The sequence below is a fragment of the Rhineura floridana genome, chromosome 11 (genome assembly GCF_030035675.1).
Source record: "Rhineura floridana isolate rRhiFlo1 chromosome 11, rRhiFlo1.hap2, whole genome shotgun sequence".
In the NCBI taxonomy this organism is placed as follows: Eukaryota; Metazoa; Chordata; class Lepidosauria; order Squamata; family Rhineuridae; genus Rhineura; species Rhineura floridana.
The window spans coordinates 68,736,769-68,752,261 of NC_084490.1; the positions used below are offsets into that span (position 1 = coordinate 68,736,769).

Sequence of the window (15,493 nt, forward strand, 5' to 3'; positions counted from 1 at the left end):
TTGATGAAATTTCTGCTGGTCAGAAACAATAGTTACTGATTACTGGTCTTTCTACTAGAAAAAGGCTCCTAATGCAAGCCTTTTGGGTTTCAAGTTTCAAAGAAATCAGATCTATGGTCTGTTCAGATGTAACATTCCCATGGTTTGAAGGATCAGCAATATGCCATAGGTTTCGTTGCTTCCTCTTCCTGCTCCCTCCTCCTGCTCCTTCCTTCCCTTGCATACTCCGATTCCCTCCCTTGTTAGTTTGAACAAACATAGTTTATGCTACATTTTAACCAAGTAATCTATGATTTGTGCAAACTCAATTTGCCTGCTTTGGTTTTAAGAGAAAACTACAGTGGGATAATACCAGGAAGTCAGAGAAGAAATTGGATAATGCAAGAGGATGAGGAAAGGGGGAGTGCACCATTATGTGCAATCTACCTTTCCAGCAAGGAGTGTGTAAGGGTAATTTCACGGTCTCCAAACTTTACTGAAAGAATGATATTCCAATGGAGGCATGAGAAATACAAAACTAAATTTCAAACTTACCATATTTATATTCTGCCAGTGAGCTTTTACTCTAGTACTAGTAGTCGTAGTCGTAGTCGACGTAGTAGTCGTAGTAGTATCCTGCCCTTCCTTCTGAAGAAGCCCAGGATAGCAAACATATCAACAAAACAATTTAATAACAACAAAAGAAAAGCATTCTAAAAACAGTTAAAACATTCCAAAAATAGTTACAGTATAGCTTTCTTCTATGCAAGGGTAAGGTATGGTTTTGTAGGCTTTTCTCACTTTTCATAGCAAGATATGCCTCCTTCACTTTTCCAAGAGGGTGCATATTATAAAGAGTTGCATGTGCAACTCATGATTAACCAAAGGCTTGTGAGTTCACTAACACAGCATCAATTGTATATTTTCATCTCTGAAAAAGAAACTGAAGGTTCTTCCTACAAATAGATAATTTTGCTGAATCATCTAATCATTGATCCTAGAATCCACACTAATGGTGTACTAAGCAATGGGTCACAGAGAGTTCCTCTTACATTCTCTAACTGTGTTACTTTGTCAATTATGCTGCATTGACTGCAGTATAATGCTATAAATGTACATTATTTTCTTCTCTCAAAGCAAAGAAGTTGCCTTCGTCTCAAGATGTAGTATAGTATCTCATAACAGTGGTTGTGCATACTCTGCACTAAAACTATTTGTGCCAAGCACTGCAAATTCTGTACTGACAAAATCTGAATTCTATACTTTCTTCTGCTTTGGCATTTTTATTTTTACTTCACTAGTTTGTGAAATTTATTCTGATTTTTGCTAGTTATAGGAACAGAGAGAAGAATTTCCAGGCATTGGAGCCAACCACTGGAAATCTTATTCTTTTGGTTATTAAGATTTCAGCAAGTGTTACCCACATACTTTCTAGCATGTCTTCACAGCCATGTGCTGGTGTTTTTTTTAAAAACTGAGATTCCAGGAATTCTGTTATCCCATGGCACAACAGCACGCACACCCCTCCACTCATACCTACATCATGCTTCAGCTTGTTCCTAAATGTGACATACAATTTATTTTTTAAAATTTCCTGAGGTTATTTCAATAAAAAGGAGCAGAGCAAATTTTCGTGGAAATCTGGCACAGCATTGAAAAATAAATTTAAGAGAACACTAATGAACAGGGGGTAGTAAATAATCAATTTTAACCACATAATGTGCCATTAATTCCAAGGTTCTTGTGGTTTTGTCTAGTGATCAGGAGATGCTTGTCATTAGGGCCAGTAAGGGCAGTGTCCTACACCTGCCTCTCCTAGCCAGAGTCCACATTCTCTCTTTTATCTCCCGGATCCCACCATTCTGTACAACTCAGCCACTTGTGTGCTTTCCCCTGGCACTTTGGACTTCATTTCTCCTGCCTGCTTTTGTATGCAGTATTGGATTTTCGAGGATGTCAAGCAGGAATGGTAGCCACTCATCCAACAGATGGTGCCACTAACAAGGCCTAATCTGCTGCATGCAGGGACATAATGCTCTCGAAGATAACCTGGTCCTGAGTTGTTTAATGCTTTATAAATGAAAAGTAAGACCTTAAATTTGGTCTGGTAACATAGAGGCAGTCAGTGCAGTTCTTTCAGCAATGGTGGCATATGCTGACAATAGGTAGCCCCTCCCCCAAAAAAGCAATCCAACTGCTGCATTTTGCACTAGTTACAGCTTCCAGACTAGCCTTAAGGGTAGCCCAACGTAGGGTGCATTGCATCAATCCAGTCTGGAAGTTACCAGTCCATGTACCACTGTGGCCAAATTGTCCGTGCCCAGGAAAGGCCACAGCTGGCATAGCCGATAGAAAGCATTCCTAGCCACTGCCCATAATTGGGCCTGCAGCAACAATGATAAATCTAGGAGCCATACTACAGACCTGTTCCTCCAGAGAGAGCAACTCATCAGGAACAGGTAACCGAGTAAGCTCCGTATCTGGGAACCACCCACAGGGCTTCAGTTTCAACGTATTTGCCATCATTCAGTCCACCACTATCTAGGCACTGACAAGTACAGCAGAAACAAAACTGGAGAATTTCTTGCAGTTGGCAAGCCTCAAACAAGAGGCTATAAGGGGATCTACAGCTGCCAACTGTGAGAAATTCTCCAGTTTTATTTCAAATGAAGCAGGAGGAAATCCTGGAGATCTCATAAAACATTTGAGGTGCTTGGAGAAATTGTAATTGCCACATAACAGTGGCTATCATTCATGGTTTTTTCATATATATACAAGTTCGTTTTATATCTCTTATTTTAACTATTCACTTCCAAATAGCTTTTTATACCTTTTCATTGCTTTTGGGGGTTCTTTAACCTTGTATGCTGTTTTATTACTCTTGGGGAACTTCTCCTTTGTTTTAGATCAGTGTATTGATGCCATTGTGCTCCAAATCCCTTAATGATGGTCCCAACTGTTTCCTATAAATATTAAATAGCACTGGGGACAATTTTGTGCTTTGTGGCACTCCAAAGCATAATTGCCAAGGGGCCAAAAGATAATCATCCAATGCTACTCTCTGGAAGTGCCTCCATAAGTAAAAGTGGAACCACCATAACTTAGTGCCTCCAACTTCCAACTCATGAAGGTGATCCAGAAGGATACCATGGTTGACAGTAGCAAAATCCACTGAGGATTGAGTAGAAGCAACAGGGTTGCATTCTTCCTGTCCCTCTCTTGATAAAGGTTATCCACTGGGGGAACAAAGGCTAATTCTGTTCCATAGCCAGGCATGAACTCAGATTGGAATAGATCAAAATAATCAGACTCCTCCAAAAGCATTACATGTTTCTAGATGTGTGTGTCTGTTTTAACAGTGTGCGTGTGAGAGTGAGTGTGTGTCTGGCCTCACCCTCTTTAGATGCCCTGCCTCCACCCACCAGCCACCACTGCAAGGTATATACAATGACAATGCTTTTATTTCCATGTCTTCTTCTTGTACGCAAGAGTCACTAGTCTGAAGAGGCAGAAGGAAATATCACTAGCTCATTAACTGATTGGGTTAGTCACGGTTGATTGTATGTACTTACAGAACATCAACCATTGTTTAGAAATTATTCTTGGTTGCAGTACACTATTGTGAAATGTTCCAAATCTCATACAGAACATATGATGAAAAGCAGATTTCAAATCATAAAGTATCACCCATCAAGGAATTGTGTTCATTTTCAAAGCTGAACTTTTTCAGGCACCACCATTTCTTTTTAATTAATGCCTTCATGATTTGCAAAATCTTAAGACTTAATTACTCTTCCAGCTAACTATGAAAACTGAGACTGCAGTAAATCATTAAAAAGAAAAGATTAAAGACTCAAAGAAAATCATATATTTGCAGTAACGGAATACTTGAAATCGTAGGAGTTGTATTAAAAATTGTTTTCTGGTTTTATATGACTCCCTATCAGCAGTATTCCACTGAAGTTGAAATACAGTATGTTATTATTAATAGAATGTTGCACTTGGATGAGAGATACCTGGGTTTGAATCCTCAGTCAGCTTACAGAGTGGCTTACTTAGTCCTTCAGCCTAATTGTGAGAATAAAGTAGGGTAACCCCGTATATATTATCCTGACCCTCTAGCAGAAAGAGGGGGATACAAATAAAGTAAGTAAATAAGTAGGCCTTTAAAAGAAAATGCTGCTGCTGACTGCAGTATCCCAGTGGAGGCTGCCATTAGGCTGGCTTAGAACTTTATGGCCTCTATGACAACTATGGAGCTGTCTTAAATGGTCATCGGTCCAACATATTGGGCAGGGCACATCCTTGATGTAGTCTTTACCCCAAGTGATATGAGGGATGGACCAAAGGTAGGGTTTTTTGGCCAAATCAGTTAAGTAGCAAGACATACTGGTGCATGATCTGAAATAGCAATTGCCTGTAACATAATGAAGTAGGGGAGAAGAAACCAAAAAATCATCTAAACCAAAAACAATGTTGGTGTACTCAGGACTGGCACCAGGCATGCCGGGCACCAGCCTGCCTTGGGCCCATGGTGCCAGAGCGCAACCCCTCCATGCAGGCCATATGGGGCTAAGAAACCCCCTGCACATCCCACCTACCTCTATCGGTCCTGTAAATGACGTGTGTGCTATTACACACATGCCTGCCATCAACTAAGATGGCAGTGGGGGCATCAGCCCCTTAGGAAAGCCTCTGCCTCCATCTTAGTTGATGGCAGGCACATGTGCACTGCGCGTGCATGCCTGCCATCAACCAAGGTGGCAGCAGTGGCATCAGCCTGTTAAGGAAGCCTCCGCTGCTATCTTGGTTGATGGCAGGCATGCGCGTGCAACACACACATCATTTACAAGAGCAATAGAGGTAGCTGGGGCATGCGTGGCCCTCACTAACGATATTGGGAGGGAGGTGCCTGGGAGCTCCCACTCCATGGTCTGCAGCAGGGCGGGAGCCGACGCTGCTGCAGATCACAGAATGGGAGTACTACGCTTCCACCCTAAGGGGGGGTCCTCAGGGGTCCTTGGCCAGGGCCCGGCCTGGCAGTCCCTGGCGCTGGCCTTGGGTGTACTGATTTTAAAAAAAGTGTAATCACATTCTTTAGGGTGCAGTGTGTGCCAGTTATTCAGCTGCCCAAATTCAGGCATATATTGCTTTAGTGTTGACTTCTCTAAATATTTATTTTATGGGGAGGAGTAGTCCTATGTAAAATTGGATCAAGGATCTTATTAAAATTTTCCCCCATTACCAAATGTAAGTCATATCAGTCAAATGGCTTAAACACTCATGGAATATTATAGAAGAGTCCAAATATATTCATTATGGTAATTACCATGTTTGTGATCTTTGCCAGCAAAATAAGAAAATGTGCATTTGGTCAACTAGTGTTTGTAACATTGGAAGAAAAGCATTTTATGTACAAGTATAGCCACACCCTTAGTATTCTTAGCATATACTTCCCCTGCTCAGTCTTTACAAAGTTTATCTTTATCTTCCACCCAAAGATGTGTTTCATATGGTAGTGCCACATCAGTTTTAATTTCTTTAAGGTTAGACAACACCCGTTTGCTTTTGGAGAACCTAAGGCCTTACCATTCCATTTAACAGAAGTGAAAGCCATTGCAGATAAGTTGATATACCCAGGATGTTACTGACATCTATATAACAATTATTGCTGTCCCCCTCTGCCACATTCATAAGATCTCCTGAAGCTGAAGCATAAGCCACAACTAACAAAAATACATACAAATCATAAATGAAGAAGCAACATATTTATGGGTACTCTGTCAGGATCCACTGTGGCCAAATGGCCACACTTTGAGGATAAAGTCAGTCAACTTCAGAGGGACCTTCACTCTGCAGTTAATACCATTTCAGATGAAGTATCTAATGGTGGAGTCGGTGATGTGGTGTGGGATCAATTTCAGTTTGTATAGACAGCTGATGTGGACAAGTTGCTGGCGGCCATATGCTCAACCACATGCCCTCTTGACCTCTGTCCCTTTTGGCTTATCAAATCTAGCAGAGGGGGTTTCACTGGTTGGGTCCAGAATGTGGTTAACACTTCATTGTTTGAGGGGGTCGTCCCTGCTGCCTTCAAAGAGGCAGTGGTGCAGCCAGTAGGGTACTGGCAAATTTAGAAGTGCAGGTTCCCTTCATGATTCATGCCATGACCCGTTCAGCCACACTAAAAGAGCCTCTCTCACACACACATACACACTGCTAGAGCAACCCCCCCCTTCAGTAAGTAAGGACACCTGCACTAGTGATGAGATCTGCAGCCGCTGCAGATTCACCATCAATCCACCCCCACAGAGAAGGAGGAGGCAGGAAGAAGGAGGAGGCCTCAGCAATGGTCTCTCCAGCAGGGCCAGGCCGTGGAGAAGGAAGGGGAACAGAAAGAGGAAGTACCACACTGCAGGGCAAGAGACAGGCTTCAGGCTGTGGTGGACAAAAAGTCCCCTTAATTCCAGTCATAAGGGGGTTGGAATTAAGCTAATTTTTCGCCCACACCCCAGCCTGCAGCCTGACTCTTGCCCTGTGGTGTGGTGGTACCTCTTCCTGTTCCTTTTCCTCCTCCACAGTCTGGCACTGCTAGGGCAGCTGTTTTCAAGGCCTCTGCTCTATCTTTTACAGAGAGTGTGACAGGGAGAGTGTGATCTTGCTCCTTCTTCTTGATTTCTCTGCAGCTTTTGATACCATTAACCATGGTACCCTCCTGGACCAACTCTGTGAAATAGGAATTGGGGATACTGTATTACAGTTATTCCAGTCCTAGTTATGGAACTGAGTCAAAAGAGTGGTGTTGAGAGAGTGCTTTTTGGCCCCCTGGTAGTTGTGCTATGGGGTGCCACAGGGCACTGTTTTTCCACAATGCTATTTAATACTGTATGAAGATGCTGGAAGAGGTCATTGGGAGTTTGGGGGCAAGGTGTCATCAGTACACAGACTACACTCAGCTCTATTTCTCCAAAACATCTGAATCAGGAGAGGCTGTGTGAGCCCTGGATGAGTGTGCAATGGTGGAATGGATGAGGGAAAAGAAGTTGAGCTTGAATCTTGGCAAGATGGAGGTACTGTGGGTGAGTGGTTCCTATGTCTGAGAAATTGGTCAATTGCCTGTCCTGAATGGAGTTGCACTCCCCTTGAAGGAGCAAATACAAAGTCTGGGGGTGCTTCTGCACCCAGCTTTGCCACTGGAAGCCCAGGTAGCCTCAATGGCTAGAAGTGCCTTTTATCAGCTGCACCTGGTAAGACAACTATAATCATTCCTGGATTGGGAGACCTTGACCACAGTAGTTCAAGCACTGGTGACTTCTAGACTGGATTATTGCAATGCACTCTATGTGGAGCTTCCCTTGCGCTTGACCCAGAAACTGCACTTAATATAGAATGCTGCAGCACAGTTGCTGATGGGATATACAGTAGGGCCCCACTTTTCGGCAGCCCGCTTTTTGGCATTCTGCTAATACGGCAGTTTTCAGTTAGAGTAAGGCCCCACTCATACGGTGCTTGTTCCGCTTTTACAGTGTTTTTCGGGTGTCGGGCACCATTTTATTGGAGTTCCGCTTTTCGGCGTTCTTCACTTTTCGGCGGGGTCTGGAACGTAACCCGCCGTATGAGTGGTGCCCTACTGTAACACCCTTGCTCAGAGATCTGCACTGGTTGTGAATTTGTTACTGGCTCTTAACAGGTTGGGACTAGTCTACTTGCAGGATCATCTTACCCTTATATGCCCACTCGGCTGCTTTGATCAGTAGAACTGGCACTGTTACAGGTGCCACATAACACTTGTTCTGCACTTGTAAGAAATCTTTCTTTTAGTGTGGCAGCACCTACACTTTGGAACATCCAGCAGGTGCCTTCACTGTATTCTTCTTGGCACCCGCTTAAAACATTTCTGTTTAAGCAGGTCTATCCAGACACATAGATGTTGATATGTTTTATATCTTTTTAGATATATCTTTTTAGATATATCTTTATATCTTTTTTTTATATCTTTTTATTACTGTTTTAGTTGCTTTTTAAAATGTTTATCATTATTTGCTTTTACTAATAATTTTAATGTTTCTTATAAACTGCTTGGAGGTGGTTGTTTTTTTACAGTCAAGCAGTATATAAATTTTGATAAATATAATAAGAAAACCACTCATCACAATTCACGAGAAAAGGGAAAACATAATCACTTTCTTTCAGTCCACTGGTTCAGTTTGTGTCATCATCAGGATGCATATAAGCCAACAGTTGTGAGAGTAGCTTAAGGAACATGTAAATATGCCACCATCTAAGCCAGAAGTCCAAACTGTGGTTCATCTTAATTGTGATTAATTTTAGCAAGCCTTCCACAGAAACTGCAGTTTGAAGTTGGCTTGTTTGAAAGTAACCATAGTTTGCACAATATGACAGACTACAGTCAAACAAAAGTTTCCAAACTCCTCCCAGCTCCACAAGAAGGGCAGTGGAATGCACAAACCTAGGATGAGGTTAGGCTCCTTCACATCTCACTAAACCATAGGTTAGTGTGATGTCTGAAATCAGTCAGTGAGTGAATAATTGGCATGATGGGGTGAGCTGTGTATTTCTTGTAGGGATGGGTGAGAAATTTAATTCAGTATATATTTCAAGCCAAATCTATTAAATTTGTACTTTCCAAAATAATACGAGAACCAAAGCATAGCCATCCTTCAAAATTTGGACTTATTCAAATTTTGCAATACAGTTCACCAACCAAACTTTTACAAAAACATGTATGTTAAGTGTTCATAAAAATAAATGGACCACTGCTTGGACTCGGTGGTGGGCTGGATGAGAGCCAATAAACTGAGTCTGAATCCTAGCAAGACGGAGGCGCTGTGGGTTGGTGGTTCCCGAGTTCAGATAATTGGTCAGTTGCCTGCTTTGGATGGGGTCGTACTCCGTCTGAAAGAGCAGGTCCATAGTCTGGGGGTGCTCCTGGATCCATCTTTGTCGCTAGAGGCCCAGATGACCTCGATGGCTAGGAATGCCTTTTACCAGCTTTGGCTGGTAAGACAGCTGCAGCCATTTCTGGACCCGGATAGCCTGACCACTGTTGTCCATGCACTTGTAATCTCCAGGTTGGATTACTGTAAAGCGCTCTGTGTGAGGCTACCCTTGAGGTTGGTCTGGAAGCTGTAGCTGGGGCAAAATGCGGCGGCAAGACTGCTCACTGGGGCATGGTATCGCCAACGTGTCACCCCGCTACTGAAAAAATTGCACTGGCTGCCCATTTGCTACCAGGCCAAGTTCAAGGTTCTAATCTTTGTGTACAAAGCCCTATACAGCTTGGGATCAGGATACCTGAAAGACCGTCTCATCCCTTATATACCCAGTCAATCACTGTGTTCTGCAGGTGAGGGCCTCCTGCAGATACCATCTTATCAGGAGGTCCGTTCTGCACAACATAGGAAACGGACCTTTAGTGTGGCGGCACCTGCCCTGTGGAATTCCCTCCCCTTAAATATTAGGCAGGTGCCATCTCTGTTATCTTTTCGGTGCCTAATGAAGACCTTCCTCTTTCAACAAGAAGTTGCAACCTTATCCCAGTCTGTGTCTGTGTTGGAATTGCTTTTTAATATGTTTTTAAACCTTTTTTTTAAAAAAAATGTTGTAACCTTTTAAAAAATGTTTTGAAAGCTTTTTAAAAATGTTATGTCTTAATGTATTTTAAAGTATTTTTTATTATGTTTTAAAGTGTTTTTAGTGCTTTTGTTTTCCACCTGCTGGAAGGAAGGGTGGGATATTAATCAAATAATAAATAAATAAATGAGGGAGGGAGGGAGTGAAAATAATATGCATTATATGTATGTTAACATGCATTATATGATGAGTGCTTGCAAAAATGTGTACATTAGTCAAAACTGCCTCCAAAATGTGTTTATTAGGAGAAATTCATGCTAAAATGCTGGAGAATTTTCATGAGTTTGTTTTTTTAAAATCACAAATTGCTGCACAAATGTAGAGAACTGAAGACTGGAAAAATGAGAAACTGGGAGAAGCAAAATTGGCAGATCTTTTCATTCATAACTTCTTGTAACACCCCCGTTTGTGTTTAAGTCTACAGGGGCCCAAGTACAAGTTGCAGGTGACATGTTACCAAACTCCACAGAACGTGCTGTAACTATATCGGGTACTCCTGATGCCATTATTCAGTGTGTAAAGCAAATCTGCGTAGTTATGCTAGAGGTAGGATACAGTTCTTAATTATGATCACGAGTTATTTTTTCTGGGTCACAAAATCCTAGTAACTGCAGTTGAGGATGCTCAGGTTCTTGAAGTAGCATTATTCAGCACCTCATAGACCAGGGGTGGGGGGACTTTTTTCAGCCTGAGGGCCGCATTTCCTTCTGGGCAGTTTTCTGAGAGCCAGGGGTAGGTGGGACCAGAGGGAAACATGGGCAGATCAATTAATGGAAATGTTACCTTTCTACAGTCAGCTCGTTTCTGCACTTCTACACTCACAAACCCTTCTCTATCCTCTATCCAGACAAGCAAAAAAGATGTTCAGAGTTAAAGGGCATATTCCAGCCTGGCAAAAACACGGGCTTGTGAAGGAGGGCCTGCATGGGATGTGACCTGGGGAGAGTTCCAAGGGCCATACAGGCCTGGAGGGCTGCATTCTGCCCTTGGACTGGTTTTAGAGAAAGGTCCTAAAACCTAAGCTCCCAGGTTATGGTTCCATCACTGCCCTAAGTTTTTTGTAATTTCTCTGTAGCATCTGGAACTGTTTGTCATTGGAGTCTGATACTGTATTGGGATGACCATTGCTCTTGAGCCAGCAAAGGCCTTTGTTTCTGCAGTAAGTAGTTCAGGTTCCTCCCAATGATGTTAGCAACATATTTGCTACTGATGTGATTAGATTCAGAACCACAGGAGTTAAAATCTTTGGGGCAAAGTCACACAATTAGCAGTTGCAGAATTATTTTTTAAAGTAGGTAGCCTGGGGTCTCCAGTCTGGATTGGGATCACCGTGGGGGCTAGGGAATGTTTCAAGTTCCCCACTCCTTTGTACCAGGGTTCACATCCAGACTGGGGTGCCCACGTTTATTTTAAAACTGCAACAAGCACATCCATGCAACTGCAATTTCTAAGAGGATTGTGCATGTCTAGTTTTCATTTTTAGAGGCAGCTTCTAGAGCCACTTCCCAGAGGAGTATGCAGGAGCCAAGCATGGGGAAGGCACCTAGGGCCAGGTCATAGAAGGCAGGCAGCATAGGCTGCAAGACCATTATCATGTGAGGGCTGGGCTGTGGGTAGCAGCCTGAGGTGAATGAGAAGCAGGGAAGCCATGAGAGAGGTCGGGGATTAGAAGCAATGAGCACGACAGTACTTAGCGGCAAGCCAGGAGACAAGAATAAACCAGGAGTAACCAGAAATAAAGGACAAACCAGGAGACAGATTCAAGGAGCAAGCCAGAAGTTAGGACTAAAGAACAACCAAAAATACAGGAACTCACCAGGGCTCAGAAAGACCTTGTTGCTCAAGCAAAGCTCAGCTGCAAAAGGAAGCCCTTGTTCTTCCTGTCAAAGATTGCCCCCTGGGGTTCTTTGACTTCAGCAACCCCAAGGGGGTGTCTTTGCATCCGAGAACAGTCCCAATTCCCTGGGCCAGAACTTCCCAGGCAAACACTCACTTTCCCATGGTTAGTTTATACCTAACGCCAACCCTAGAAGGTAGACTGCCACCACCCCTTTATTCTCCCACACTCTGAGTAAGAGGAACTCAGAGCACTAATTTAAATCCTAGAGCAGACCTATTGTTAAACTCCTTGCTCTGGAGCATTAACCTAAATTAATCAATGGTAGACAGTAGCGTGTGGTCAAGGATTGTATTTAGAGTCATTAACTCCAAGTAATACACACCATTAAGAAAAGGTAGTTTATTTAAAAGAAAAGAAAGGTACATATAAAAAAGAGAGCAGCATTACTTTCCTTTAAAGCCAAGTACCCTCAACAGGGCTGAGTAAGAGATACATTTACATAACACTGAGAGTTTCAAAACAGACAAAAAGAAAATAACAAAAGCTTACTTAGCCTAGCTTAATACTGACTTCAAGTTGAAAGCCTGGTTCCCAATGGCTTACAAGCGTCTTCAGGCAAGTCAAGGTAGATGGAATAGGGAACAAGTAACTGAAGGATCACCTTCATTTTATGGGGTTTAGCTGGCAACAGGGAGGGGGCCAAGTAGCCATTCTAAGCACCCCTTCTGTGATCACCTTCTTTGAAGACAGTCACACCAAGCGGTCCCTGATCTGCAATACCCAAACTCCTGACTTTGATCTCAGGAAGCAGAGAAGAGATAACAGATAGGACTCAGCTGGATCTTCTTGACATTAGCAATTTGCAGCTGTCTGGAACTAAAACACTTGGGTTTCCCCAGCACAGAGTATCACGGAGGTCTTTGCAACAAAGTCCCCCAGAATTCTCTCTGGTTGAGCCATTTTAGCTTGACCAAACTTAGCTATTCTTGACACGCACCCCTTTTGGGAAGATGTAAACTGAGAGCAAATGCTCACATTTACATCTTGTTGACACTCATCTAGAATAGCTACAAAATCAGTATTATGCATACACAATACATTTACATAGCTGCTTACATACATGAGTAGAGATGAACATACATTCAATACTACCATAGGACTAATACAGTCTTAAAAAGATAAAATAGATAAACAAGTTTTTTAAAGGATAGCCCATAGCTAAACAAAAATCAGTCATCAGAAGTAAAAGCATGGGACAGACCATCTGCAATAATATTATTTTGCCTTTGATATGTTGAATGGAAAAATTGAAATCCTGCAAGGCTAAACTCCAACATAAAAGTTTCTGATTAGAGTTCTTCATTCTGGAAAGCCAACAAAGTGGAGAATGGTCTGTCTGTAGTTGAAAATGCCTTCCCCATAAATATGGGCAAAGTTTGTGCAAAGCCCAAAAAAATAGCTAAGCACTCTTTTTCAATTGTGGCTAAAAAAATTTCCCTTGGAAGCAGTTTTCTGCTAAGAAAAGCAATTGGATGTAAATCTCCTTCCTCATTAGTTTGCATCAAAGCACAACCAATTCCTGATTCTGATCCTCCTGTCTGCAGTACAAAAGGAGCATCAAAGTTAGGTGCTCTCAAGATAGGGTACTGAAAGCTTCAAAGGCCTTCTGGCACTAGTCAGACCACTGAACTCTATTAGGTTGTCACTTCTTGCATAAATCAGTTAGAGGAGTGGCCACGCTGTTAAGTCAAGGAACAAACCTCCTATAGTATCCAGCCAGGCCTAAGAATGCCTGGACCTGTTTCTTAGTGCAGGGCACAGGCCAATTCTGAATGACTTCTATCTTTGCATCCAGGGGGTTAACTTTGCCCCCACCCATATGATGACCAAGATAGATTACCTCAACTAAGCCAGACTGGCATTTCTGGGCTTTGACAGTAAGTCCAGCATCTTTAATCCTTTTAAACACAGTAGACAAGTGTTTGACATGAGAATCCCAGTCAGAGCTAAAGATTGCTATGTCATCTAGATAGGCATAAGCAAAATGACTTAACCCATTAAGCATTGTGTTAATTATCCTTTGAAAGCCAGATGGTCCGCCCTTGATACCAAAAGGTAAAACGTTAAACTGGAACAACCCCATCTGGGTCACAAAAGCAGATTTAAGAGCAGCATCCTGATCCAAAGGCACCTGCCAATACCCCTTGGTCAGATCCAGAGTTGTAATAAATTTGGCACTTCCCAGCTGCTCAGTCAGATGATCCGTGTGAGGCAAAGGGTAAGGGTCATTCTGGGTAATGGAATTCAGCTTTCTGTAATTCACACAGAACGTGACCTCCCCCTCCTCCTTCTTAGAAACCAACACAATAGGCAAAGACCAGGGGCTATTAGATGGTTCTATTACCCCCACTTCCAGCATGGCTTGAACCTCTTGCTCTACCCTTGCAGCATGCTGTCCAGTAGCATGGTAGGGCTGAGACTGAATAGTTGGATGATCACCTGTAATAATAGAATGACTAGCAAGCTGTGTTTACCAGGCTTGCTAGAGAACACATCCTTGAATTCATTTAAGACTTGAAACAATTGAGCCTGCTGTTCAGGAGTTAAGTCTCAGGGATAAGTGCTTCAGCTGCCACCATCACCACCACCCCGCTGCTGACTCTCGGCCACTACAAAGTCTTCCCCTTCTTCCTTTCCAGTATAGGCCAACATCAGATTACTCCTAGTCTTGTATTGCTTCATCATATTAACATGATAAACACGGAGCTTCTTAGTAACAAGTAATTAGACCCTCCCACTGTGAGGATAATTTATTGCCTGGAACAGCTTTTAGGACAAGTACCTCAGTCCCAACAGGAAAATGATGAACCTTGGACTAAGAATAATACAAGCCTTTTTGCCATGTCTGGGCTCCCCTTAAATTTTCTTGGGCCAACTCCCAGGCACCTTTTAAAGTGCTCTGCAATTTCTGCAAATAAGCAACCACTGAAACAAGAGAGGAACTTAGTTTACCCTCCCACTCAGCCTTCAACAAAGACAAGGGCCCATGCACCTCCCTCCCAAAAGCAAGAAATTGGGGGAGAGACCGGTGCTCTCTTGAATTGCATCTCTATATGCACACATTAAATAAGGAATGGCCACATCCCAATCTGCAGGGTGTTTCATTACATATGCCTTCAATAACCGAGTAATAGTTTGATTCAGTCTTTCACAAAGTCCATTGGTCTGATGGCAGGCTGCCACTGAAATTAGGTGCTCCACTTCAGCCACTTCCCACAGCTTCTTGATCAACTTGGCCACAAAACCTGGCCCTTGATCTGAAAGCAAGTCCTTGGGAATCCCAGCCAAGAAAAAATTCCAAGCAAAGTCTTAGCAATATTGGTCACGGTGATACTGGATAAAGGTGTAGCTTCTCCATATCAAGTTGCATAATCCACGAAAGTCAAGATGAACTTTTTACCAGATATACTAACTGGAAGAGGACCTATAATGTCAATAGCCACCTTCTCAAAACGCTCAGTCATAATTTGAGATACTTGCAGGGGTGCTTTTGGATGATCTCAAGGGCTCCCTGTTCGTTGACAGACATTGCAGGTTGTACAGAAATCTTGTACAGCTTTTGCCATCAGAGGCCAATATAAGCACCTTGTAATCCAGGCTAAAGTTCTTTTAATTCCCATGTGCACGCCAAAGACTGATTCATGAGCCAATTTCAATACAGAGGCTCTGAATTCTTGTGGCATAATCAACTGCCTCGTAGATCTCCACCAGACTTAGCTATTCTTGACACTTCCTTCCTAGAAAGATCCAGTGAGGAGCCTGGGTGGGCAGAGTCAGTCCAAGAACAGTGAGAAAGTTGCCACCTGCAGTTCAGTGATTCACCACACAGGGCAGCCAATCACAGATTCCAGTAGTCCCACAACATCCCATGAGGAAAAAAGTCAGACAAATTGTAGACCAAGCTTGAAAATGCTAATGTAAACTTATTTTCTTTATCTATGTATAGTATGGGGTGTCCAA

The 15,493-nt window shown here is 42.7% G+C and overlaps 1 protein-coding gene across 11 annotated transcripts in view; it reads left to right on the forward strand.

The window, feature by feature from the left end:
* Nucleotides 1-15,493, forward strand: part of LOC133367017 (poly(rC)-binding protein 3-like) — a 482,686-nt gene that overhangs the window by 431,499 nt on the left and 35,694 nt on the right. For all 11 annotated transcript variants that reach the window (XM_061590618.1, XM_061590617.1, XM_061590624.1 and 8 more), the window contains one exon: nucleotides 10,051-10,179. In XM_061590618.1, coding sequence (XP_061446602.1) covers nucleotides 10,051-10,179 — 129 coding nt within the window. The remainder of the gene's footprint in view (nucleotides 1-10,050; nucleotides 10,180-15,493) is intronic.